The sequence below is a fragment of the Pygocentrus nattereri genome, chromosome 17, assembly GCF_015220715.1.
Source record: "Pygocentrus nattereri isolate fPygNat1 chromosome 17, fPygNat1.pri, whole genome shotgun sequence".
Classification (NCBI taxonomy): Eukaryota; Metazoa; Chordata; class Actinopteri; order Characiformes; family Serrasalmidae; genus Pygocentrus; species Pygocentrus nattereri.
Genome location: NC_051227.1, coordinates 25942463 through 25970440, shown reverse-complemented (window position 1 = coordinate 25970440; position 27978 = coordinate 25942463). Strand labels below are relative to the sequence as shown.

Below are 27978 nucleotides of genomic sequence, written 5' to 3'. Positions count from 1 at the left end.
CATTCATTGAAAGTTTGACCGATGGCTGGAACTGTATTATGAGTCTTCAGCCTATGAGGACGTAAAAATTGAGTTTATGCTGCAAAACCATTTCTATTCAGGAATCGGTTCGGCCGAAGGGAATGAGTTCATAGGAATGATTCATTCGCCAGTCGAACACAGGTAGTAGTAAAAGAGTGAACGCTGTGGCGGTGGAAGGGAAGGTAGCTAGCCTGCTGGCTAACAACATTGGAAACGGAGTAACAACAAAGTATTGTGTGGAAGGAAAAACACAAAACTCTCGTCAGAACCCAACTGAGTCCAGGTCATTTCACAGCGGGGTCGACATGTCAGAGACATACGGTAATGCTGCACACTTTAGCTAGGCAATCCGCTCGTGCAGATAGGCTAGCTGAACTGTTAGCCTGCTAGCTTGTTGACACATCAACATAAATATGTAGTTTTAGATAACTGGTTCACCAGATAAGAGAGCAGACCTGCCCTCAGGTGTCTATTATATGTTGCAGGAGTCTGTATACACCGTTCAGTCGGACCCTGTTCCTCTACAGTGAGCGAGTTTTTGGCGGATTGATGATTTCAACACTTCGCATCCGCTTCCAAAATGGAAGCTAGCAACCAAGCTAGCCAACTAGCTAGGTTAAGCTAACGTCAGTTGTTTTGCGGGTGATACTTTTATAGTCTGGCTGGCCGGTGTAGTCCGTTATGTTCTGCTTCTTCTTTTTAATAGCGGACCAGTCTGTAATTTATTGTGCGCTAATGAGCTTGATAGCTGTACAAACATCCAGTGTAACAGCTGTTCACTACAAACTAGCTGGGCCAAGTAGATAGCTAGCATTAAATAAGCTAATGTTAACGTTACATCACCATCCTCGCTAACATCATTAATGTCATAACTGGATATTAAGTCCAGTCTGGTGAACAGCGCACTGTTCTCTAGTTGGTTTAATACAGTTCTGACTCATTCATAACAGCACGTACGCCGTCTGAAGCGAGCTTGTGCTGATGCGTCTCTCTTAAGGGTGCTTGCTTTTCTGCGGTAGATGAATCACACCACTGATCTAAGACAGCGTTATCATTTTGAAACTGTTTGTTCCTGGTATTGCTCGAAGCAGGGGGGCGTTTGTAGCTCTGATGTGGTCAACATTTAAGTGTGGAGACGTCAGTACTGGAATCTTTCCCACATTTGAGAGCTAAACTACCTTACCTGCCTGATTATTTGAACTTGGTAGTTGCAGAAATGTTGAATCTCTCTCTCTCTCTCTCTCTCTCTCTCTCTCTCTCTCTCTGTCTGTGTATATTTATGTATGTATGTATGTGTGTATGTACACATATACGTATATAAATACCTGTCATGTACCTGTTTTCAAGTTCAACACCATTTTTGATTTGGCATGTTATTTAATGTTATTCAATATTTCTATATGCACAAAAATACCCCGGATTGATACATGTTGATTTTTCAGTAGTATAGCATTATTGTTGCACCATTAATAAACACTATCTAGTGTCAAAGTCAAGTGTGGATCATTTATATGCAAAGTTATTGATTGAAAAATCCATTGAGATTGTATTAGATTTCACATTATCTGCCTCATTAAAAGGCCTTAGTGAGATCAAGTCACTTAGAAATCCATATAGGTTGTCTTGCTCGTCTTGTGCCTAATTTATTGGCTAATGTATTTGCATTGTAGTATGATGAAATATTCATGGTGATATCCGTTTCAGGTTGCTTAATCCCCACATCCCCTTCCTCTCTTACTGAAATTGAGCACTATTCCTTCTGTTCCTTCTGCTTTTATGCTTTTTCAGTATGTTTCATACACACACATATATGTATATATATATATATGTTTGTGTGTGTGTGTGTGTGTGTGTGTGTGTGTTTGTTTCCTTTCTTGAAATCAGTTTTTTGTGTCATGTACAATACTGTTGAAGGTGTAGTTTTAAGAGAATAATATTGAAAAAAGTGATCCATTTAAAATGTGCTGTTTTGGGATTGCAAGATTCTTTTTAGTCTAAAGTACTAATACTGAAAAAAAAAACCTAAATACTAAGTTTCTTCATATACATTAAAAACATGATTTATTTGGAAAAATGTCATGATATTGAGGTTTATCAATACTGCTCAGCACTTGTGGTGCCTTATTGAGATGCAGCAAAATTTACTCTGCAGTTCACTTATTTTTCTTATGTTGTGTGTTATTGTTGTTCATTCTTCTGAAATAGCTGACCTGTGACTTTAGGGTCCGGTTCTTGCTTGTTTACTTACTAGGGTTCCACTTTTAGCCACTTTGAAGAGGATGTTTTCAGTAAAAGCTCAAAAGTTGTTTATCAGAGCTGCGTGTCTCACAAATGTTCTGTGCTGAAGTTAAGTAGGGCACACACACCGTCACTCTGATGCTGCCTCACCAGTGAAAGCATGGAAATCCCCTTTCGTTGCACACCAGTTATTCAAATACCTTACCATGTGTTTGAGTGTGCAGAGAGATAAGAACTTTATCATTGCTTTGTGAGGCGGGGAATGTTAAAATAGGTAATGTGAATTAGATTTGTCAAGGTTTATGATGCACTGTTGTATAAACTTTGGTAAAAATGCAGCTACTCAGGTGTGCACATTATACCTGATAAACTGTGATGTTTATTGAAATGATTTACCCTCCCCCCATGTCCTAAGAAAGGGAAGTAGTACACTCAGTGAGTAGTTCTCTTTCTAGCCTGTTTTGCAGCAGTACGTTTACACTATATGAGCACAGACATGGTTATAAGAAACTATTAAATCTCATTTATCTCTATATAACACCCATACAGTAGATGGTGAGGAAGGCCATTGGTTATGAAGCAGGGTATGAGTACACTTGCACCATTTGACTTTCCATGAAGGAAATTTTAAGGTCATGTTGTCAGAATACACGTACACTCACACACAATAAACATCCCATAACGCACAGTTTATTGCTTATAGACAGGATGTTGGTTCAGTTGGTTGAATAACACAGATGAGTAAATAATTTGGTCTATTTTTATGCGTAGGCCCTTTTTACAAAGTGAACTTAGTGACAACAAAGTTGATATAAAAGGGATTTCTCTTATAAGCGTTTCATTCTGTTGGAAATTATGTATGTTTATCCAAGCTAGTTTAATTTTATATTTGAAATTAAAGTAAATGGTTATTTACTTTAAGTGACTGCAACTTTAGAGTAGTGTAGTGGACTGATGACTTCATTTACTGCAGTGCTAATAAAGGGATTTAGAGGTTTAAAAATAGTTAACCTCAAAGATAGGCTGATTTAAATGGGCTTTGATACACAGAGTGTTAAGAGTAATTTTTTACACATTTGCTGGTAGTCTCAGTATTAATGCTCATACAGAATCATTTGAACCATTTGAGCAAACAATTGAAACAATTGCCGAGATCTCATTTGAAGTTTTGAAATCCAGGTTTCACACTTGGTCTGATGTCATATAGGCTGCAAATTGTATCAAAGTTTTATATATTTAGTATAAACTGACTGCTAAGTGTGTTCGTTTTCACTGCTGGACACCAAATACTTATATTCTACGGGCACAAAATAGAGTCTCTTCATAACTTTACAGAGATCTTTTCTGCTAAACTTGATTGTTCATGTCATTCAGCAGGTGTTGAGATTTCATCCTCAATACGAAACCTCTGTTTTGAGGGCCAAAAAGTACCATAATGCCAAAAAAGGTTATAATAAATTAGGAGTAGGTAGTATAACAATGTTTTATAGTATTGTGATAAATTATGTCACAGTATGGCACGATATGTGAATACTGTCAGTACTTAAAATTCAAGGGCCAACTGCGTGTTTGACTGAATTAGTGCAGCAAATTATATGAAACATTAAATAAAAATAATTGTACTCCTAGTTTTTGATCATAGTTTTGCAAATGTGGCACTGCTGGTGGATTATGACTGGTCCAAATGAATAAGCTTAATAAAATAAATATTGAAATGCATGCCATGTATCATACAAATGTCTATAATGTATTTTTGCTGTATTGCCCAAAAGTAAATAGAAATGGCTCTGTGTATCTCTTTACCAAATTATAGCACTTTGTTAGTTATACGAGTATAAGACACGTAATCTTTATTACAGTGTGTAGCAGCTGCAGATGTGTAGGTAATAAGAGTCCATTTCAAACACCTGTAGTTTGGCTCAAGTACAAGGGTCCCAAAAGGATACAAATATAAGCAATTGCCTCGCTCATTTGTAGTGTAACTATTCTTCTCTCAATGTCATGCTGTCCATGTCCGTCTTGGGCCCTGTTGTCTATTTTAACTGCTGCTGGCCACATCCGCTGGTGGAATGAATCCTGCCTGTGTTCAGAGCCTTGTGGTTGAGTGGCTGCCTGGCCTACGCACACAGATCCCTCTTCTGTCAGTAAAAGGGCTTTTGGGACAGACTGTGCTCAGGCAGGTCGGCACCTCGACCCTGTGTTCAGCTGCGTGGGTGGGGTCAAGATTTCAAGTCAGTTGTAGCCTGCCACAACATCTGCATACCCCTTTAGCGTACTACCAGCATGATGTCACTTGCTGTAGTCACTAATCTGCATACTGTTTTCTGCTGTGGCAAAACGTGATGGATTGTGAATGTTATTTTGAGATCTTCTTCAGCACTTTACCCACAAGGCTGCCAGCTTGTTGCTTTTCTGTTCTGCTCTTTTCATTACCGTTCATGGTCGATTTCGGTCACAATACTTCCTGAAACTACCAAACTGCTTCCCAAAACGTATCTGCATTACATCTATACATTTTTTTATTCTGCTGTAGCATAGTGAAATCACTAAATTATAGTGTAGTGCCATTGTTTGGAACAATACTTAGACCTTGGCTTATAGGCCTATCACAGTTGTTATTAAATAATTGTCTGATTGCAGTGATTTGAACTGATTGCAGTTATTTTACACAATTGTTGGCTTTTACAGTCATATGTCAGTATTGCAGCAAACACAATGTGAATTGTGTGTGTTTTTTTCATCCATTCAGTTGCAAATATATGCAAATAAAAGACAGCAGATAATTCATTTAATTGAAATGTCAAATTCTAGGAAAACGACAATAGTTTTGAGTTCTTCAGACTGGTGCTGTGACATTTTAAGAGGCCAGCAGTAAGTAATGTTTATTTTAAACAGGTTATCTAATCAGTCAGATTTAGGCTTGTACATTAATATACAATGAACAAAAAAGCCAGAAATTGTTACTTGCAGTTACAGATTGACAGATTGTGATCCATTTGTTTGTTTACCTGCATTCAGGTTGTCAGTCAGAGGTTTCAAAAACAAATTCCCCACCCGAAGGAAGTAGCAGATTAACACTAACTCTAAAGACATTGCTCATTGGTTTCTCATTGCTATGAGCAAGTTCTGAGTCAACAGGGTTTCTGATCTTATGCTAAGTACAGGAAAAATCGTTATCCATGATAATTGATCATATGCTACAGATGTGGGAGATAGAGATTAGGTTGAAAAATACTGATGTGTTCCTGTAAAGCACCATCCACTGAGAAGTTCTTCAGGGAGCAAAAAGTGGTTCATCTCTAAAGCACCTTTTATAGTGTGGAGTAGGATTATTGTATCAGACCTCACAAAAAAAGTAAAAAAATGTATGCAATAAAGATAGAGAAAGATTGAAGGATGATCCTTAGATAATGAACTGGTTGGAGGTAGAACAAAGACAGGCTTCTGTCTGTGATTGTCTTATTGATTTTTTTTTTTTTTTTTTTTTCTCCCCTGCTCTTTCTCTCATCTGTCTTCTCTCTGCCTTTTCTCCCTCTCTGTTCTCTGATCTCTCTCTCTCTCTCATGGTTTCAGATTTCCTGTTCAAGTTCCTTGTGATTGGCAGCGCAGGGACTGGAAAATCCTGCCTCCTTCACCAGTTCATCGAGAACAAGTGTAAGGGCTTACTGATACTTTCCTACACACACACATTCTCACACTCTGAGGCTTTAATTAAATAATGACCTTTAATTCCCTTAAGTGTCAGCAACATGAGAGAAAGGCCTGTAAAGCTCTTTGAAGGAACAGTAGTTTTGAATGCTTCTGAAATGTGAATAAGGCACTTAAGGTGAGATCATCTAAAAAGGCGAGTGAAAAGTGCACTGTCAGGTAGCATAGCAAATTCCCTGCTGACATGTTCTATGCAGAAATGTAGAAACTGATCATAGCAAACTCACCTAAAAGATTTTTGTGGACCAGTTAGCATGGTGCAGCTTTTTAATGATCCATGAGCAAAATTAAGTCTGGCCAAATATTTATTTTAAAGTGAATCTCAAATTGATTCAGCACAAAAAGAATAGACAACTTAATACTTTAACAACTAAGGCAGGTAAAGTAACCAAATTGAATGTATTATGTTTCAGTCAAACAAGACTCCAATCACACTATTGGCGTGGAATTTGGCTCTAGAGTCGTCAACGTTGGTGGCAAAACAGTCAAACTGCAGATCTGGGACACAGCAGGGCAGGAACGCTTCAGGTAAGCCATGTAATTAGTTGCTGTGGCTGATGGCAAGGCTTAATACTGTTGGATATTGAATAATCTATTTGTGATTTGTCATAGGTCGGTGACTCGCAGCTATTACCGTGGGGCAGCTGGGGCACTTCTTGTCTATGACATCACAAGGTAAGAGAGAACCATCAAGGGCCACTTTTTGGCTTAGTTTTAGACTAGCCGAACCTGAAGTATTAAATCACCAAACGATTTCGGTTCTGCATTGAGAAAAAACGATCTTTATCGAAATTTAAAATTATATTGCAGATACACTCCTCGGCCTCTTCTGTGGGCCTGTTATTTACTGTTTTTCATGGAAACAGTTGCCAAAACTAGGCCTCTTAAGTGCAACTAATCAGAGTACAATTGGTGAGGAGAAGGAGGTTGTTATGCAATGCATGTATCCATGGTCAAATGCCAGTACTTTTTTTTTTTTTTTTTCCTGAAGTCGCTTATAAATTTTAGGAGATTGTGATATTTTGTTTATTTATTTATTGTAACTAATTTTGATAGAGGACACATATCCAGTTTCGAAAGAATTGAAGTCATTTTCAACACATGAAATACCAAAAATAGCAACAAGTCTTATCTTATAAAATCTGAAAGTATTGTTTCTCCATTGCAGGTCACAGGGTTACTTTTGCCTGACACTTTACATAATTAAACAATGGCATGTGAGGGAGCTAGGGGTGCAAAACTGTGTGGAATTATTAAGACATGGGTAGAACCAACTCCAACTTCACTTCTATGGCAGTGACATATCTAGAAGGAGGCTGTAGTGCTTTATTTGATAAGCTCTGGGATCCCTTTGTGCTGGCTTAGTAATAGAGATGGAGGGAACGACGTGATGTAGACTGACAGGATTGTAATAAAGTGTCATCTTCAGGCAGGCAGCAGCCCAGAAGAGATCTAGGCTATTATATTTTGTCTATTGCGTTGACTGGGCTGTGAGCAGAAACTCAGACGAAGGCTGAAGGAGGGGAGGAACTGGAGTGTTGGATGAAGTATGTTGTGGTATAGTTCAATAAAGAAAGTAAGAATGTGTGTGAGTTAACAGCTGCAGCCCAAGCGTGCAGCCCAAGCCTTGCTCATGAAAAAACATTCTCTTATCCTTGCTGTCAGTATGATCTTATGGTTACCATGGTGAGTGTTGACTCAGTCAAAACAAGTTTCCTGACAGAGAGATGTATGGTGCAATATGAGTCAGTCACACATTATTTAACTGTTCTATTTTTTAAAATATTCAGGTGTCTGAATCATTTATTCATAAAATTTTGAAGTAGTGATGAATAATCTGTACAAAAAATGTGGTATAGTTCAGCACTAATCATTTACAATATTAACACTAATTAAATACTGTGTGCAAGCTGTCCAATTCTGACTCTGTCCAAAAGTATCTATACCCTCTTTCGAATAAATGAATTAATCTTTTCAGCACCAATAAACCCTTTTCACACTTCTTTTTTCAATGCAATAGAGGTCAGCAGTGTTTATGAATGAGAATGTGGATACATTTGTCCTTTACATTGTCTTTGATGTAGAAGACATGCTTATCTTTACACCAATATTAAGGTATTTACCTAAAGATATAATTTGTTTGGTGGAACAGTTTTTATTTCCAGAGAGGAGCAGGCTTTAAAAGGTCTACAGGCTTGTCTTTGAAAGTTACCTGCATGACAACAAAGGTAACTAATGTAATGTCACTCTTTTCCATTCACAAAGGGTTTTTACCTTCTTTATAGTGCTCGCCCATCCATTGCTGAAGCTGCATGTGCCAGTTACCTTCTGTTAATGTAGACCATGTGAAGCTTGCTCCTCTTTGAAAATGAAAACTGCTCTACCAAACAACCAACATCTTTTGTGAGAAAGTTAGGTAGCTTTTAGGCTAGGTGCCTTAATAATAATGTAAAAAGTCCTCTACATTCTCATTCTTAAACACACAGCTTGTGTAATCTCCATAGAAAAGCATTGCCAATAGATTATGATGTTCTGGAGGAGCTGCACATGAGCCTAAGCTTATCACACTAAGTACCAAGTGTCAGCTAGAGGGGTATAAACCCTCTCAGCACTGGACTACAGAGCAGTGGAACTGTTCTCTGGAGTGACAGAGCACCATCCAACACCTTTAGCATGAGTTAGAGTGGAGCACTAATCATCTCACACCAGTACCTGACCTCACTAATGCCCTTGAGGCTGAATGCAATCAAATCCTTGCAGCAATGTTCTAACATCTAGTGTAAAACATTGCTAGATGAGAGAGAGAGGTAGAAGGAGAAAGTTTTCTTTGCATTTTTTTGAGTGAAGCAAGCAGTGAATCAGAATAGCTGAATGAATTTTTAGCAGTATGGCTCATATTTTGTTATGTGTGTGTGTCTCGTCAGTCGAGAGACCTACAACGCTCTGACTAACTGGCTGACTGACGCACGGACATTGGCCAGCCCCAACATCGTCATCATCCTCTGTGGGAACAAGAAGGATCTGGATGCAGATCGTGAGGTCACATTCTTAGAAGCATCTCGCTTTGCTCAAGAAAATGGTGAGCACCCAATAATGCCATTTGGGTTCTTAGAGATCCAAGTTTAATTACTACCTGAATTAACTATTCACAGATGCTCCTGAAAACATTGGTTAGCTAGTAAGGGTGTACAGTATATTAGTGGCTCATGTTATTTGCTGATAAATAAGAAATGTTCATTATTGTTATCAGTCTAGTAGAGAGCTTACAAGTTGTTTGCAATATAGCAAGGCAGAAATGCACCAAAGACTTTCAGTACCACTAATCCAAATAGTAATTTGAAAACTAATTATTCCGAAGATTTATATAGCCTAAAGAATATGAGGCATCCACCCATAAAGTCTGTTTCCTATAAGATACATTAAATGTGATCAAGAGGGTAATTGTTCAAGGGTAGGTTTGGATGTGACCAGAAACACATTTGCATCTAGTATTTTATTTAGTAATGTTGAGCTTATTGGAAAACTTGGGGGGGGGTGGTTTTGTATGAAACACACTGTGTTGTGTGAATTTTCAAAGATGGGGTCAGTCTGTGTTATTACTTGTTCTTTTCAAGCAGGACAGATAGGCCTCTTCTCTGTCATTTCATTTACTGATTGTTACTTGCCTTTCTGCCATAGAGTTAATGTTTTTGGAGACGAGTGCTTTGACTGGGGAAAATGTGGAGGAGGCCTTTCTTAAATGTGCCCGCACAATTCTTAACAAAATAGAGTCTGGTAAGAGGAAAAAATCTACTGAAGCTAAAAGAGATTTGTCCATAATGGTCACAGATGTTTCTTAATGCCTCTTTGTCCGGATAATATTTGATTTTTAGATAGTTGTATTTGAAATTCTATATTCAGAGAATTCTTTGTATGTGATTGATTTAATCTTGTTATATTAGCAACTGAGAGTGTTAGGAAATAGAGAAACCTTTGTTGATGTAATGTTTGATCTTTTATGTCTGTGCCTCATGTGTGTGTGTGTTCATGTACGTGTACATGTATGTACAGGTGAGCTGGATCCTGAACGAATGGGCTCTGGTATCCAGTATGGCGATGCATCTCTGAGGCAGTTGAGGCAGCCGCGGGGATCTGCTGCACAGACCAAGCAGCAGTGTAACTGCTAGGGGTTTGCCCCGTTCCCTCTCCTGTCCCTGACTCCCTACATATTACCTCCCCCGCTTCAGGTGAGTGCACAACCTTCAAACGCAGTGCTTCACAGTCCAGTCTTAAATTGAGTATTCCCTTAATGTCCTACCCACTTTTAGTACTTCACAAATTTACACTGGGTAAAGCTGCAGGCTGTAGTGTACAGTTAATACCCAGATATTGTAATCAAAGCCCTTAATGATGAAGTTTAAAAGATGAGGTGCCATCAGCAATCAGTTTTCAAACTTGCAAAAACTCAGGCAATAGATTGTAAAGTATGCAGTATATAGTGTAATAAAAAGTGAACTGAGATAATGAGTTTGAAACTGCTCATCTGGTTTTGTTTTTGTGCTTTGTACCACATTGGAAGAGCCTAAAATACTGTGAAGATTTAGTTATCCCTTTTTTGAATGCATTTAGACTTGCATCTCTCTCCTCTCTCCCTCCTCTCAGCTCCGGGTGTTTCTGGGTTTGCAGGTTAACTCCCCTTCTTCTGTCCCAATGCAATCCTCCACACCCAAACACATCTGGATCGTTTCTTATGAAGTCCATCTGCAATCTTCGCCCACTGACCTTGGGGAGTGGGCTGCTGGTCTTGGAGTGGTGCCTCTGACTAAGTGTGTGGGGCTGGGAGATATGGCCAGTAGAGGTGACTGACAAGTGAGACTGCAGCCTTGGTGGCCTGGGGAAAGGGTGCTTTGCAAGGACCTTGCAGATTTAACCTTATCCTGTGATTTTCATGTGTATATACACAATCACACTCACATTGTTTGTGTAGATTAAACAGCCATCAACCCCAATCTCTGTGCCCTGGGAAAAACAAATCAGAGAGAAGCAAAGGTAATAATATTCTTTATTTATATGTCTTAAACAAAATTAACATCCATTAGTCAGCTATTGCAAATCGCAAGATTATAAAGAGTAATAATTTAAGCTGTGGGTTTTTCCCCTGCTTAATAAACATGCTGAGAAAACTTGAAAGGGTGGCAGGAGAAAGTAACACTTTGCTTTTTCCATGAATACCCACGCACATCCCCAGCTTTGAGGAAATGATGCTCATAGAGTACAGTCAACACTCTGTGTTGTGCATTTACTGTAAGTTCCCATTTATGCCTAAGTCATTGTGTTGGCTAAGCACCTAAAGGGAAATTTTTCCAGTTAGCATTCTTGAAGCACAAAGGGGAGATGGTAGATCTTTTAACCTGGCCCTTGAGACACCCTCGGTCACCCTTATCTGGTGCATATCAAATGTTAACTGCAGCCCTGACATAGTTTGGGCCACAAAGGCTATCTTGATGCACAAGTCATTTTGCCCTGCTCTTTCTCCATGGGACTGGTGTCTTTGTCATACATGTCTCTCTAAGCTGTAAAGAGGACCCAAAATATAGCACCCTAACTGACCTCACACACAAATGCATTCTTTTATAGCAACAGGTTGGACAAGCTTTATTGAAAGCTGACAGTTTATTCAACCTATTGTAACACACTTCAGATCTCTGGTATAATATTGAATTTCCAGTTTAACATGTTACCAAATTGGACTGTATAGCTCACCAGAACAATGTATTTGGAAATGACGATGAATTTGCTGGATGATGAATTTGATTACATGGCAAAAAATATACATCCAAGCCTAGCAATGTTATAAAATTTTAATAAAAAAATATAATTACCAATAAATAACAGTCTAAATGTAGGACCTTTGATATAATAAACTATCAAACTTTTTTTTTTTTTTTAAGGTGGACCCCCCCCCCCTGTTCTGTAAAGTTTCTCCAGCCACAAAATAGTAGCTACAAAAGAACACATTTGTGGCTGGAACGTAGGTAGGTTGATTAATGAGGTTGATTCCAGTAGTAAAGTGCTTATGTGCAGTTCATTGAGAATGCATGGAAAAACCTGAGTCATGATTTCTAGAGTACTGAAAGTGCATATTTGTAGTATATTGTGCATCCCAAAAGATTGCGCTGCGTGCGATTTTGCACTGTGTGCCGAGCTGAGCACCATCGCAATGTGCAGTGACTGGCAACCATCCTCATAAGGCCACTTGACCGACATGAAAAATCAAACAAGACTAATTCAAAGAGGGTATTATTCCTGAGTTTAATGATCTGCCAGACAGGCTTGTTGTGGGTGTGGCTACGTACAGGTGAAGACCAGCACAGTGCCCTGCCCTGTCCCACCTTACTGAATCGCATCCCCATCCCCATTACCAACATGGTCAAGCCCATTTTAGCCTCTGTGTTTTTAAAAATACCATCTCTGTGATGTGTGGTGGTTCTTCTGTTTTTGTTTTTTTTCTCTGCAAGTGCACTTTTTTTGACTGTTTATATACTGTACCTATAGAATTGTACAATTTATAGTAATTTAAATATATGCTGTAATGAGAATTATTCAAAGAGGGATCATTCCTTACTAAAGAACAACTGAGCTTGGTCCGACATGAAGATATAACTATATGCGTTATATATAGTGTATATGTATGTATTATATGCACTGGGCAAGGAGATTTCATGTATTATGATAAACTAGGCAGTGTGCCTTTGGTAAAGAGCGTAGCCTCAGTTCATTAACAATGCAAACCCAAGTCTTAATTAATTGAAAGGGTTACATTTAATTGAGAAGGTGGTGCATTCATTGTTCTGCCTGAACTATTCTGAAATGCTGTTGTATAGAGTGGTGCTTGTCTTTATTGAAACCACTTAATAATAATGACTGGACAGACTCCAACCACCATTTCTTGATTAGTAAATAACAAAATTGGCATGAATCTAACGCATGCATTGGCAAGTGAGTTTAAAAGTAGGTCTAAATCACCACAAGGATCTTAAATATGACTGCCTGACTTTGAGGTACATGAAAGTACTGCTGAGTAAGTTGACTAAAATGAGTTGTATGTTACTGTATTTCACTGGTTTTGGTAGTAGTGTCTGTGACTACATCTCTCTGTCTCTAGTTAACAGAGTTGCCCAAATACTGCAGAAACTCAGTTGTTGCTTAGTAACCAGTGTGATTTTGTTCATCCATAAATACTGTATATCTGAATCATCTATGCTGTAAATAAGATTGAACTTGTCTATTGGATTGTTTTGGGGGGAGTGTGCTTGTTAATTTTAAGGATAAGTAAAGTTTGCTTGTTTTTTTATGTTACATGATAAATGAAGGTCTCTTTGGTGTCCATTCCATTTTATATATACTTTCATCTTCTGTAGAAATGTGAATACACACATTTATGTTTGTTTGGAAAATGTTTATTTCCTAAGAAATGTCTTTTTACATTAGTAATGTTCATTACTAAACCAGATTGAATAATTTAGAACGTGGATGCAGGAAAAGTCTGGCTTTGCCTGCTTAGTGTGAAAACTATTTAAACTTCAACTGAGGTGAAGATGTGAGCGTTTGGTCTGGTTAAAACTATCTGCTGTACCTTCTTCCTATGCTCAGAAACTGTAAAAGAACACTTCACCATAACACTAGTGAAGGCAAACTCATTGAGGATAGGTTAGCATGCTCTCATTTGCTGGTTGCTTTCAATCACTAAAATTAGCAATGCCAGCTTTTAGTTAAGAAATTACTGAATGGGTTTTGCAGGACTAAAGGCAATTCTTTAAATAAGAAAATAGTGGCAGTTTCTAAATTAAAGTTTTTATTTCTACACCTTAAATACCATTTAGATGACCTATGACTGCTGATGTAACAGCCCCCTTTCCACCAGTAGATGGTGGTGCAGTACAGCTAACCTCTTCACCATAGCTCTAAGTTAGACGGCACATTCTATACTCTGGGCAAACCATTTAGTCTAGCAGCTTAACTGAAATAAATTAAACACTTCTCAGAGCCAAAATGAAACCAATCAACTTGACATAATTTTATATTTTATTTCTTTGTCTCATTTCTGTGGGTTTACATTAATATAGTGAGTAGAAACATTTCCTTCAGTCTGCCATCTCACAAGGACAAGTGCATAAGAGAGGATATTTCAGACAGGCAAAAGGAACAATGAGGAAAAACAACTAAAATACAAAAAAACAAAACAATACCTCATGAAACAAACACTTAAAAACCAGTTTCAGATGCAGATTAAACCTAGAACGCAGCTAAAAATACTCAGTGATTCAGGAATAACTCTCCTCAGAGCTAAGCTTAATCAGCATCCGTAAAACCAGTCCAAAGAGACTCAAGGCTGAACAGAGTGGTTGCTATGGAACCACTACAGAGAGCAGTGCTGCAGAAGTTGGAGATGAAAGTAAATGCAGTCTTTTGTCATGTGTTCTTCCTTTGAGAGCTGTAAGATCTGTTCAGCCTTGCTGGCTAAACAAGCGCAGCATCAGTGTCTGCCTTTGTTCACATAACTAGTACACCACAATTACTGGTAATAACTTGACTTCTTCAAGGCCTGTTAGATGTTCATATAGCCTGTGTGCTAATGCTGGAATGGAAGGCTTATATTAAACTCTGAATGTGTGCACATTTTGAGTTAGGATGTAAAGATGAAGCTGTTTGCCTACTGGAATGAAAATGTTTCATATAATCAGACCCAACATATACAATTATATAAAGTTATCTATACACAATACAAAGAAACAGTTCATATTAGACTGTGACTTTTCCTTAAACAAGTAATTTTATGAAAAATGAGAAAAGAAAAAAAAAGGGAATGAATATCATCTTCCAATAAACAGAAACAGGCTTACTGTCCTAGATTTCATAGATAAATGGAACAATATCTACGAGGAGAATTCATGGGAGATACAGAGAAGCAAACGGACAGTTCCGGTAACATTTCTTCAGAATGAGTAGTGTAGACGTCAATTAATCAATGGATGTCATTCCCAGTGCCAGGGTTGTCTTTGTCCATCAAGTTGCTGGTTTAGTGTCAATGAAAGGGTACAGACAGGTTGTCAGTGCCACTCCTTTGTGGCAACTGTTTCACAACTGCATAAAAATCCAAATCTCACAACATGAGAATACAACTAGGGGAAAATATTGGGACAATATTAAACCACAGAGGCCTCACAAAAATGCATATCCACCTTGAGATTCATAAGTAAATACACCACTAATTAGTGAAAGGGAACAAAATGGCCAGCACCATTTTGTGACCTGTCAACATGACTTCAAAAACATAAGGATATGCTAGAAGATTCTGTCAACATTTCTGAGGCATGTAACATGTTTAGACTCCTTTGATGAATGAAGCCTTACCAGAAAAGATCATATCTGTAATTTTGCACCTCATTCAAAATCTACACGTCTTGGTAAGACACCAGAACTTCAGTTAGGGCAGTGAGAAACAAAGATGCAACATACAGAATTAAGCTTTTCACCAAGACCTTCATTAACTTGTCCATTCCTGTTGATTTTCCTGTCATTACAAACAGTCTTACACATCCAACATATTAAAATCTTACATAGCATAGCTTTAAAGAAATGCTGAAATGTTAGTTTAATTTCATGAACAACATCCATACACAGAAACATTATGACTGGCTTGACAGGAGGAGCCTGCTCCAAGGGTGATGGCATGGCTGCGACGCAGTAAAATCTTTATTCTAGTGACTGCAGCATGAGGAGCTGTTTGAGGACCTTGGTCTGGCTGGTCTCTCGAATCTCTCCTGCCAAGAACATCTCATCCACTACTGTGTACACCTGAGACACAGCAACACAGGGCATCACAGATAATCCATACTTTTACAGAAAGAAAACACAAAATGAAAGCTAAACATATCAACCATTTCTCTGGGGAATCCTACACTAAAAACAATGAAGGGCCCACAGACCTCATACCAATCAGGCCCATCTACATATCACCATTTGACACACTGGCCCTTATTCATCAAAGCTGAGTAAAAAAGAGTGTAGATTTGATGTACAGACAGCTCTGGCTTTTGTACGAGGCAGAAACAGGCAGAAAGACTTGAGTGCAAAAGATGAATCAGTTTCAGTGCGTTAAATCAAGCGCCAGCCTAGTGGTACCTCATTTACATGAAGCACACCCTAATTCATGTAAATGTTATAGTAAAGAACCAATAAAATGACAGCATTTAGCAGCACGTGTGCAATGTTCAAGTGTACACTCACTCCCACCAGGCGTGAGTTTGATCAAACAGATAAGACACTGTCAGCAAATTCTGCATGCGCTCATTTTATTTCAGGACCATAGGAGACTTCACCAGATACAATGTTAATGAATAAGGGTTGACGTTTTGTTTTTTTTTTGTTAGTTTTTTTGGTAAAGTACTCCTTTAAGAAAAACCTCAATACAAGCTCATAAGATCAAGAGCAAGTGATATCTGTACAACAGAACTTATAAAGCACCCATTAAAGCCTGTGTCATTAGATGTGATGAGGGTAATTATGCACAAATGAGCTGATTTCCTGCACTGTGCTTTCTTTCTCTTTGCATTAAAGAAGTTAACAAAGAATGCCACTGCTACTTCTAGCGTGGGCGCAACTTTGTTAAGGCTCATCCAGTAGGCGGATTTAAAAATACATCAGGCAATTAGCGATGGAGAAGCTGAAGACAATTATCAGAGGCAACTCTTAATTGCTTATACTTCTTCTTAAAGAAAACCTCCCCCGTGCTGAAAGGATGCGGATGCTCTTAATTGTCTGATTGTTGTAATTATGCATCAAATACCTGTTGCCATGGTACTGAATTCCTACACGGCTTTTTTCTCTTCCTCTGCTTAGTATTTTCTATAATCTTTAGCCACAGAATCATCCCTTCAAGTTAACACAGTGAAAGCTATCTTAGCTGGTAATTACAGTGGTGTGTTTTTTTTTTTTTTTTTTTTACTTACCTTATAGAAATTGAAGACCAAATCTAATTCACACACATTGTGGAAATATTCATTCAAAACCTGAAGAAAGGCAAGAATAAAGTATTTAGTGTGATCCATAAGGAGTTTCATCTCCGTTGTTGATGGCTGCAAATTAGGTTCCATACTTCAAAAATGCTAACTTAAAACTCATTTTGTGTGAGATATAAGTTCAGGGATGTGGAGAAACCAGTCAACTATCCATATGAGCAGCTAAAACAGACTGCAGCATTATAATCATTTAAAGAATGTAACACATTGCACTACTATGTCAACTAACACATCAACTACTCAAATTACAGGTATGATCCTACATCTAGGAGCAAATCTATGGGCAAAAATAAAAAATGATTCAACTTTCTACTAGAAAGCAAAGGGTCAATTTCTAGGAAAAAAAATCATTTCCTTCATTTATGGACAAAAAGGGAGTTTGAAGCAATATACAAACAATGTTTAAGTTTGAAAATGTACTGTTCACTAGCCAGTCCATACAGTCCATGCATGGAAACCATGCTGCATTTTGAATACATTGTTTCCGTTAAACTCATTTACATATATCCACCTATAAGCCTATACCAGTTTAGCTCTGGCCATTCATATTTAAGTTCTAAGGAGTGTTTCAGCTGTTTTTTGACTGGTTCTTGAATGAAGCATGAGCCAATTAGTCCAGAGGTCATTTATCTTACACAAGTCTTATAGGCAAAGTCACAAGAACAGTCTGTTTAATGCTAAGGGATAAAGAAAGGTTAGAAAAATGGTCATGTACATATTAATTATGACCATTTCTGGTACCTAAAACCACATACATAGAAATTAAATACAAGAAAAATGTAGGACAAATGTAGATTCATAATGTGACTCATTTATTTGATTATGACTACTTAATATCTATCATAATTCAACCATTGCAGTGATAACCTTCTCTGAGTATTAATGGCTTTTTATAGTTAACCAGAATCTGGGGTAAAGGTCCAGGAAAAATCTCAGCCAAACTTAACGTTAAAGAACTCATGGCCTCTTATGGCCAAGACATAACTGTACACGTCCTGTACACATAGCAACATTAAGCACGTCACTACGTAAAGAGCTCATTATGGGGCCAAGCTGATGGGGGGGGTGATGGGGGTGGGGGGGGCTGTGTATAGTGCCGGCCAGAGGAAGTCCCAGCATTCCAGGTCACAGTGCTCTTGAACTGCTGAGGACTGGACTCCCTCACAGCCACATTCCGCCTGTTTCTCATACAGCCTCAGAAACAGGTTAACAGACGCTCATAGTTTAGAATAAGATTCAGCTGATTCATATAATAACACTAACATTTTAACAAAACTACAACAATGTGCTACGCTTCAGATTTTTACATTTATTTAAAGCCTTCTGGTTACACTGATGTACAGCTCAAATACTTGAATGCTATAGGATTTTCTGCCATTGAGTTTGTTTTAGCTGCTTAAATGGTTACTGGATTGAGCCCTCACATCCCTGGAGTTGTGTCTCATACAAAATATGATATTTAATTTACCATGTTTGAAATATGAAAAAAAAAATGCAATTTAATGAAATGACAAAAGCATGGAAAACTGTCAGTAGAGATATAAAATTGGTAGACTTGTCTGGATTAAAACAGCAGTCATTGTGATAATGGTAGCGATAAAATCAGCAATATTAGTATCAATAATGTGCTTAAGCACAAAGCTCTAGAGTATGTCTGGATCTGAAGTAGAGTCAAAAACACCAGAGGGATAGTTGTCAGGTTCTAAAGATGAAGAAGGAGAAAAAGCTAAAGAACTATTTAAAGGATTACCTCCACAAAGTTATGAATGCCCTCCAGATAGGCCAAGTTATTGTCAGTGACATCCACGCAAATACAGAAGTACAAACCAGCATACCGTCTGTAGATAATCTTGAAGTTTCTGAACTGTGGTGCAGAGAAACACAAATGATAAAGCCTCAAGTTACCATTTTGGAGATACAAGATTTTGTTCTGACAGTGGCAATATACACTATGTGTCCAAAGGTTTGTAGACACTTGCTCAAACCAACATTCTTCCAAAATCAACATTCTTCCAAAATAAATAGGGGGGGCACTGCTGTGTGGATTAACTGCATCCAGCCAAAAGAGCATTAATGATGTGAGGTACTGATATTGGAAGATTAGTTCTGGATCACAAAAGCCACTCTAACTCGAAAAAACGTTGCTCCACCACTCCACAGCCCAAATCCCAAAGCTGGGGTGTTTTATACCCCTCTAGCAGACATGTGGCTCTTGTGCTGCCCTTTTTTTATTGCCAATGCTTTTCTATTGAGGTTGTCCTATCTGTCAGAACAAAACCTTGCCTCTCCACTTTGTGTGCATCTGACTGCTTGTGTTATCAATAGATGCACCTTGAAATAGAACTGATTAATCAGTAGGGGTGTCTGGATAATTTTGGACATAAGTGTAGTGACGTTCTAAGACTTCATAGTAGAAAAAAGTACATACTGTATAACAGTACACAAAAAACTTGTGAAATGTTTTGTGTCTAGGCCTAGTAGTTTGGTTAAATCTAGCAGGAAAAAAAGCAAGTGTTTTAGGCAGTGTACAGAAGAACCGTGTACCTCTACAAAGTTGGTGTGCTTGGCATCACGGACAGTGACCACAGCATGCACCTCCTCAATAAGCTTCTGTTTCTCATCATCATCAAACTGCATGTACCACTTGGCCAGTCTGGTCTTCCCTGCTCGGTTTTGGATCAGAATGAAGCGAATCTACAAAAGGGCACGGTGTGCATTAGTTTAACATACAGAGATTTAAGCAGGTCATTATGATATTGCAACAAAACATCCGTAACCACCTCATAGAAGTCTTAGGAGTATTAAATTAACTAGTTCATCTTGCCTGTGGTTTATAGAATCAGCTGTGAGTGTGTTTTCCTGTATATTTAAGCTAACAAGTTAGTTTGCTAGCTGTGTCCCGTTAGCTTTACATCATCATATAATCGTTTCCACACTGTTACTCGATTCAGCTCTGTTAACGTTAATGATAACGGAATGTAGGGGATAAGGATTGTTCAACATGATCAGCTAGGACTAACTAGCGTTAATGTGCATCATGTATAGCCAGCTGACTGGTAACGTTATCGAAGTCTGGTTATCTAGCTAACGCTAGCTACGCCTGTAATAGCAGGAGCCAGTCACGGGGGATAACTGTAGCCATTTTAAGTCGAAATAACTTTCTTATCAAATGCATTAAAAATTTACATCGATGAAAAACCTTTACTGATACTTGTACTGCAACAAGCCGGTGAAGTGTATTTCAACTGGATTTAACACTACGTTAGCTACGAAGCTAATGTCAGAGATCTATAGCGTTAACGTCGCCCTAGCGGAGGCTGGCTACCAAGGAGAAAAACCACAAGTCAAACTCACCATTGTGCTCAGGGTATACGGACAGCTGAGGTATCGCTCAGTGTAAGGTGATTGTTAAAACTAGCTAATGAAGCTTTCACAACGCCTAAACATGTAACTTCATTAAAATAAGAAGCTCTCTATGGGCTGCTCCTCTATCGCTAACTTGCTATTTTTCTAGCTAAGCCGCTGAAGGCCTGGGGGAACTCTGAATCTTGGGTAATGTAGTTTTATAAGTGCTGTCATAGTATAGTATAGAAAGGGAATTATCTGTTCAGAAACTACAAATACCGACTTATATCTCTCTGTATAATGACTCAGAGAGGACGTAAGATCATGTGAGCCGTATCATTTGATTTGTCTTTTCGTTTTATTTTATCTTTGGTGAACATTGTACCGTGTACGTTTATTTTTAGTATAATGTAGTATTTTTAAATTCTCAAATAGTGGAACAAAGTAAAGGAGTTTTAAATCGGTTTTACATGGAGCGTGCGGATAAAATACAGAATGCATATGGTTCTTCAGACTGATGAAGAATGTGTTGTATATGGTCATATAGCTACAGGATGTCAGTTGGTCGTATACCAATGTCATGGAGTAATGCATTATTAAAACAATAAATAAATAACGTTAAATAAATTTTAAAAATACCTTTTTTTGGCGGTTATTCAGTTAACAATACACAACGATAAACAAATAAAGACTCCAGGCTGACCATGTTGGGTTGAGGGTTTCATTGCATCATAGTGTGTACACTGGCTTGTTTGCAGGTGGAGAGATTATCCTATTGAACATTGTCCAAACAGCTTGGACAGTTTTGTGAGATGAGAGTTTGAGCTTTTGATTGCACAACAGTGAGACGGAAGAGAATGCAGTGGCCCTCGGGATTAAGAAATGTTTCAGCTGCAAACTTGAGGCAGGAGCAGCAAACTCTCATAAAGTGATATTTTCACTGCAGCAGTGTTTCTGTAGGATTTGGTTGTTTTGGAAGAGGTTCATGTTGTTTGGGCTGTATGATATGTATTGTTCCCCTAAATCGGAGTCCCCCAGAGTTTACTAATTTACTAATGTTAATTTTGGAATTTTTTCTTTTTTCTACAGATGTTATCTGATCTTTACACTGACACTGTTATCTTTCTGCATGTGATTACTAAGCCAGTACATGTACACACACAAGTCTGATCCTTTTTTTAATGGGTGACCAAATCAGAGCTAGTGTGAATTATTACTATTGCTGTTTATATTGATGATGCTGATGATGTTGTCTACAACCACACCAGTAGTACACAGTGATCACTCCTAGGCCTCTTTAGGTAAATTAAAAGAGAAATGTAGCTAAGATTGTCCTATAGACTTTGCTAAAGATGAAAAATGCAACACATTGAATTGTGCTGAATTGTATTGGAGTGTATTGCACTGTATCATTATAATGTGATTACTGTTGACTACTAGCTTGTGGTTAGTATGTAAGCCTGGTGCTATCATATAGGCTTGTGGCTAAAGCCTTAGGTCAGTATAAAGCAAAACCTTTTTTAAAAATATTGTACTTTTTTAGTGTTGAATGCTTTTATGATTTTCTGTATTAAAAATAGTGTTGAATTGTGACATTACTGTATTGTATCGAACTAAACAATGAATATTTTGAATCATTGCCCATAGCATGTCCATTGCTTTATCTCATGGCAGCTGAATGGTCCATTTGACCACCATTTTTCCATTTCTCTTTGAAAGAACAAATTTTCTTGGCTCTTAAATGTATTTGAATTCTCAAACTTTACTTGCATTACCGCCAGTGCATCAGGGACAGTATTCTTTGTAATTGTTTCATCAGAGAATCAGAAAGCATAATGTTTGCTCTCTGCTGTTAATAAAGCAGGACTGAATATCAAAAGGAAAGAAATAGAACCAGACATTACGTGTTGAGCTGTGTAGTGATACATAAAACACTGAAGTTTTAGGCCTCAGCTTGATCCGTTTCATACACAAGAGCTATACATATAATGAGTTCTCTTAACTGTGTTCAAAGTTAAATGAGAGATTAAAAGACTTGTAGTGGCCAGAATCAGAATCAGGCTTTATTGGCCAGCTTCATTTGAACTACAAACAGATTCTGAAACATATTTCCATATATTTCTGACTTATATGTAAACACACACACACACACACATGTATATGTATGTATGTATGTGTGTGTGTGTGTGTGTGTGTGTGTGTGTGTGTGTGTGTGTGTATTTCAATGCTACCTAAATGACACAAGATCCCATCTAAAATGGCACTTAAACCCTGGTTTCATAAAGAACATCATGTTCAATTATAACATTAGGGCTGATTTCTCAAGCCTAATCTTTATTGAAGTCTTCAACTTCTGGCGCCGCTGTGAGTGGCAGCCTTTCCCGTGCTAAATTTCCTTTGGGATCAATAAAGTATCTATCTATCTATCTATCTATTGGATAGTTTCTATAAAAGTTTTGATTGACTTTGTTACCAAAGTTGGGCTCTTAAAGAAAGAAAGAAATAACATAAAACTCCCATTGACTTGATATACACATATCTTTCTTTGGAGTTCTGGTGGCAAGAAATCACATACGTTGACATATATTGCACATATGCTTTGTGTAGAAATATGTACATATTTTTTTTGTTTCATATGTGGAACATATAAACATCCGTTCCTGTTGACTAGCATACAACAAACATCAATAATTGTAAAAGAAATTTGTAAAAAAAACAAATAAACAAAAAAACAGCAGAATATTTGTGTAAAGTTCAAAGTACAGCAGCTGGGTAAGAGGTTGCGATTCTTATTGAGATAAAGTAAATAACAGGCAGACTTTAATGCAGAATAATAATTACTATATAATCTCTCTCTCTCTCTCTCTCTCTCTCTCTATATATATATATATATATATATATATATATATATATACACGTACATACATATAAACATATGTATTTTTCTTGTTATTGTTTTTATTATCTTTATTATTTATCATTAGTGTCTGTGTGTGGTGTAGTGTAATGGTGTGCTTTGTGTTAGTTGGGTGTTGTGTGTCCAGGCGCTGTAGAGCTGCTCTAGAGCTCAGCTCTGCTCTCTTCTCCCGGAGTAAAGGAGTAAAGGGAGGAGAGTCTGGGAACGGGAGAAGAGCCGCCATTATTGGGAAGCTGAAAAAACGCACTTACACACGCAAACACTTCCACACACACCGTCAGAGGATTTTTTTGGCTGTTCGCGGTCTCGAAAACGCTTTTCGCTGAAGAAGAAAATCGCGCTTTGCTTTGGCAGATGACATTAGTGCTTCTTCCAGCTGCGAATGCTCCAGTAGACACGGGCAAGTCAGGATGTTTGGGGCACAACAAAGGAAATAATAAGTGGTCAAAAACAACGTGGTAAACCCAGGGGAAGACACAACGATACAGGGCTTTCTTTTTTTTTCCCTCAACGCCCCCTCCTTTTCTTTCCAAGCAGAAAACACAGTGAAAGATCCAGACATTCCGGGCTGCCTGTTCGCTGCTTCATTGTCTTTCTGTTTCAGCAGTAATAACAGAAACACGTTCAGCAGATTGTGGCGAAAACTTTTCTTTTTTTAATGGAATGGTGATTGAAGGAAGAATACTTTCTGGAAAAGAACAGCAGCTAAAAAAGGGAGCTATTGAAATTTCTGGGACTACGGGAGCACTCCTCTCTTCTTTCTCGTCTTTATTTCGTTTCTTTCTTGAGCCGGTTGGGGCTAAACAAACGCTGCTGCTGCTGCTTTGGCTTGGCTTGGTTTCGTGAGCCTAGCAGAGCAGAGCAGAGCAGCCGAGAGGGAGAGAAAGGAGTGAAGCGGAGTGGTGGAGAAGGCAGGCAGGAATGCTATGGTATGTACCAGCCTATTCCTTTCTTTTTTTCTGATTAGCTAAAAAAGAAAACCACTGTAAAAAGACAGTAAATTAATGATTTGGTGTCCATGTATCCTCACCGTCACTTGGAACAGGGGGGTGTAAAGCTGAGGCAATAGCCTACAAAAGTGAACGGAGTAGCCTACAGATAAGACAATTTGCAAAAGACTAAGCTTTCCTGTTTTTATTAGGTTACTGCCAGCTGGAATGGCCATGTATTATTGTACCTGTTTTACCTCCTCTGGGCCAAAGAAAGTGCGGGCTGCAGTTATTTATTTGTGCTTTATTTCATACCAGGGCTGTGGAAGCTACTTCTAGCTATGGCTGTCATGTGGCGAGTGTAAGGGTAGAGCCCAATGACTAGTGCAGTCCTGTTGGTCCTATTGTTATTTTTTATACAGCCTTTCTTCCTGAGCTTGTTCTGGCAGTACCATAAGGCTTTTATTCAGATAAATCTGAATTTGTCCAGTGAAGATGGACACGGGTATATATGTAAATACTGATGGTCAGATATGTAAAGCAAAGGTTTAAAAAAAAAAACAACCTCCAATCATAAAAATGAAGGTATTTACATTGGTATTAAAACTGGGAAAGCTTGTGGCCTTTTAGCCTTAACTCGGCTGAAACTGTGCCCTGTCTACACACAGCTGTGGACAAGAAACCAGTCCTGCTCCTCGTCTACTGTACAGCTTATGACATGTTGGGTGTTGGTGTGGTCAAGGTTGCTGTACAAAAAAACAATGTTAGCCAGAAAAAAAAGGAGGGTTCCAAAATATGAAAAGTGAGCTAGTGTTTTGTAAAGGAAAACATAAGCCCTTCCCTGCTGTTGCCAGGCCTCACAGCCTCATAGCTCATGACATGTTTCTCGCCACTGGGTCACCAATTCACCACACAACAGTGAAAAATATATCTGTAAGGCCCCCACTCTGTAAACTAAGTTCATTCTGTTACGCATTAAGCAATACACTGCAACATTTAGCCCATACACTTGTAAAGGTTTCAGTCAGTTATTCAAAAATTGCTAACTTCAGGCACGAAACATGTCTTGGCCAGTTGACTGCATTTGGAGTAAGGGCATAGATAATTCTGTAAAGTCAGTTTTTTTCAGTGAACCTTTTCATTATAATACAAACAAGGCCTCAGTTTTTGACACCAGAAACCCAAAATGTTTTTTTTTCTTTTCATTATAATATTTTGACTTGATGAGGCCTCTTGGAAAAAAAAAAGTCAGTTCCTCATTTTAAACATCTCAGACCGCACTACGTGTCATGTTGCAAATCAGGGTAGAAGTGGATGTTTGTAATGATAAGTTAGTCTTTAATAGCATGGCCTTTCAGGTTACCTTCAAACCGGACTTTGGATGTTAGTCAATAGCTTGTGTTTGGAGTGGATACCATTTGGATGCATGTTGCCCACTTGTAATCAGTTGTTTAATTTAAGGACTTTCTTGGGGCTGCATAGTGTAAAATGTGGTTTATTGGCATTCCTGCAGATTTACATCCATGGAGGTCTAGCTCAGAGGGAATATAGAGAGCAGTGAGGACTTTTGCACGTCAAAGAGTTTGAGGAATTTGTTGACCAGAGTTAACGGAGCAGAAATGGGCCCATGTTCCGCAGCTAAGGTCATGCAGTCAAAAGTTTATCAAATCAGGAATGAAGGGTAAGGGAGAATGGAATGTCTACCCAGTCAGTCTTCTCTGTTGATGTTTTCCTTTAGTCTGCCTATCGCATCTCAGAATTTGGATCAGTTGTGTCATTTCAAGTAATGTTTAATAAATGTAATAAAGTAGGAAAGCACTTCCAAGCATTTTCAGTCTCTTATGTTAACCTTCACATACATGTTGAACTGTATTTTCTTATCTGGTCATTGAATTTCTGTAATTCATAAATCATGCAGTTTGTGTCATTTATGATCCTGTATTCAAAAACATTGTGGACTATTTTAATGGCCATTGTATTCATGCTAATTATATCAGCATGGATGCAGAAATGCTCACCAGTTTAACAGAGCTTACCTTCCACTTTAACAGAACTTAGGAATGAGGCATTATTCCACAGGCTAGACTTGAGGTTAGATATTAAGATATCATCCACCCGCAGTGTGGTCAACAGTAATTTTGAAGGAGAGCAGTATCACATTTCACATGTATCACATTTAATGTAAAATCAGCTATTGTACATCTTATATTTTGTTGTATGTTTCCAGGCTGTTAAACTCAGCACATTAGTAGAAATTGTGCAGAAAATTAGCTGAAAATGGCCATATTTTAGTTTGCTCACTGAAGAGGATGAGTTAACTCATTTACACTTCGAAAATTGAGTATAATTTGACTGCGTTCAAACTTGGGCATACGACTGTATGATAACTGTATCTATGTCAGATTCATGCAAATGATTTGCCCTGGGATAATTTGTGTGGATTTTGCTTCTGGGACTTTCTGCAAAAAATCTGTTATATATGGTGTTCATCTGCATGACCACACCCATTCCTTTTCACACTATGTGGGGTAGTAGCCCCACTGCACATTGTTCAAACTATTAGGACTCTTCTCTGTTAGCAGTTATTTGGCTTTTAGGGCTTTTGCTCTTTGATAGGTTGGTGATGCTGCGTTTGTACACTAGAAAATGAACAAGTTTTTGCCTGGCTGAGCATGTAGTAGTCATGAATCGACAGGATAAAATTCAGCATTTATTGACCTTCCAATACGAATCACTGCTTATGAGGAACTAATTTATGTTCTCTCTGCTTTACTTGAAAAGAATGTGCTTTCCTTGATGTACCTCATTTTAAGTATGGAACTTAGGAATGTGTTTTATCATCACTTCAGTATTTCAAAAGCTTCTTGTCTTCACAATTGCAATCAGTTTCTGAGAAACATCCAGACATTTCGAGTTGGGCGATGAAAACACTTGATAAAAGGAGTCAAGGGCTTACACAAGTTTAATCTCTCATTCCTGAGCTTTATCAGCACTATCTTATATATATATTCCGGTGTGCATGTGTTTCAGTTACCCAGGCAACTCAGCCTTTTTTCTTTTTTTTTTTTTTTTTGGCCCAAAACATTTTAAAGCATATTTACCATCAACTTTTAAACAGTTACCATATTTTTTGAATACTGCTAGAGGACTTTGACATAATGAGTTAGATATTTAGACATGTGGGCTTGACTTTGGCATTAATTAAACCGTTTGCTGGTCTGGCAGGCCTGTTCCTTATTCTTCTCACATTCGCTAATAGCCGTGCCCTTTGCAGAAGCAGAAGCCTCTTTGGTGCATCTAAGAACCTTAGCCTCTCCACAGGTTGAAGATAATGCTGCAAACTATTATATCTATTATATGAGATTAATTGACCCAGTGTCTGGGCGGTCTGAGTTATCTTAATATCCGACAGGTTACTGAAGGATGGTAGCTTTCCATAACATTTTCATGTACCTTGAGCATCAGGCCATAGCTTTATATTCCTGATACTGGTGTATTTTCAGCCGCTGTGTCATTCATTATACATTCTGAGTCATAGGTGATTTCCATACGGTTGCAAAGCAAGTGATGCCTTGTTTAGGTCAGGGAGTCAGTCTTCGAGTTTTCATTTTGTGAAAGAAGGTGGTGCCTTGGGAATCCAGTCGCTACAAGCCTTGACCACACCCTAACTTGCAGCCGTTGTCTCAGTTGAATCCAGTGTTTTTCCCCAATCATGGAGTGTTAACATTTGTTCTCAACTTTTCATGTGCAAGTATTGAAC

General features: G+C 38.2%; 3 protein-coding genes across 4 annotated transcripts in view; 2 read left to right on the top strand and 1 right to left on the bottom strand.

The window, feature by feature from the left end:
* The first annotated feature begins 142 nt into the window (after positions 1-142).
* rab4b (RAB4B, member RAS oncogene family) lies at positions 143-14169 on the top strand. 2 transcript variants are annotated; one of them, XM_017696844.2, is made up of 8 exons: positions 143-342; positions 5833-5913; positions 6381-6495; positions 6580-6642; positions 8892-9046; positions 9646-9741; positions 10018-10193; positions 10609-14169. In XM_017696844.2, the coding sequence occupies exons 1-7, from the start codon at positions 327-329 to the stop codon at positions 10131-10133; spliced, it is 642 nt and encodes a 213-aa protein (XP_017552333.1). In that variant the 5' UTR covers positions 143-326; the 3' UTR covers positions 10134-10193; positions 10609-14169. The 2 variants fall into 2 exon arrangements, with proteins under 2 accessions (XP_017552333.1, XP_017552334.1); XM_017696845.2 differs by having other exon boundaries at positions 188-342; positions 10633-14169.
* Positions 14014-20567, bottom strand: ap2s1 (adaptor related protein complex 2 subunit sigma 1). The gene is made up of 5 exons (XM_017696846.1): positions 20382-20567; positions 19572-19721; positions 18778-18891; positions 16959-17018; positions 14014-15804 (listed from the first exon to the last, which is right to left on the bottom strand). The coding sequence occupies exons 1-5, from the start codon at positions 20382-20384 to the stop codon at positions 15703-15705; spliced, it is 429 nt and encodes a 142-aa protein (XP_017552335.1). The 5' UTR covers positions 20385-20567; the 3' UTR covers positions 14014-15702.
* A 2831-nt stretch (positions 20568-23398) lies between these two features.
* Positions 23399-27978, top strand: part of arhgap35a (Rho GTPase activating protein 35a) — a 76580-nt gene continuing 72000 nt past the window's right edge. The window contains exon 1 of the mRNA XM_017696847.2: positions 23399-24218. The gene's annotated coding sequence lies outside the window, so the exon portion shown is untranslated. The remainder of the gene's footprint in view (positions 24219-27978) is intronic.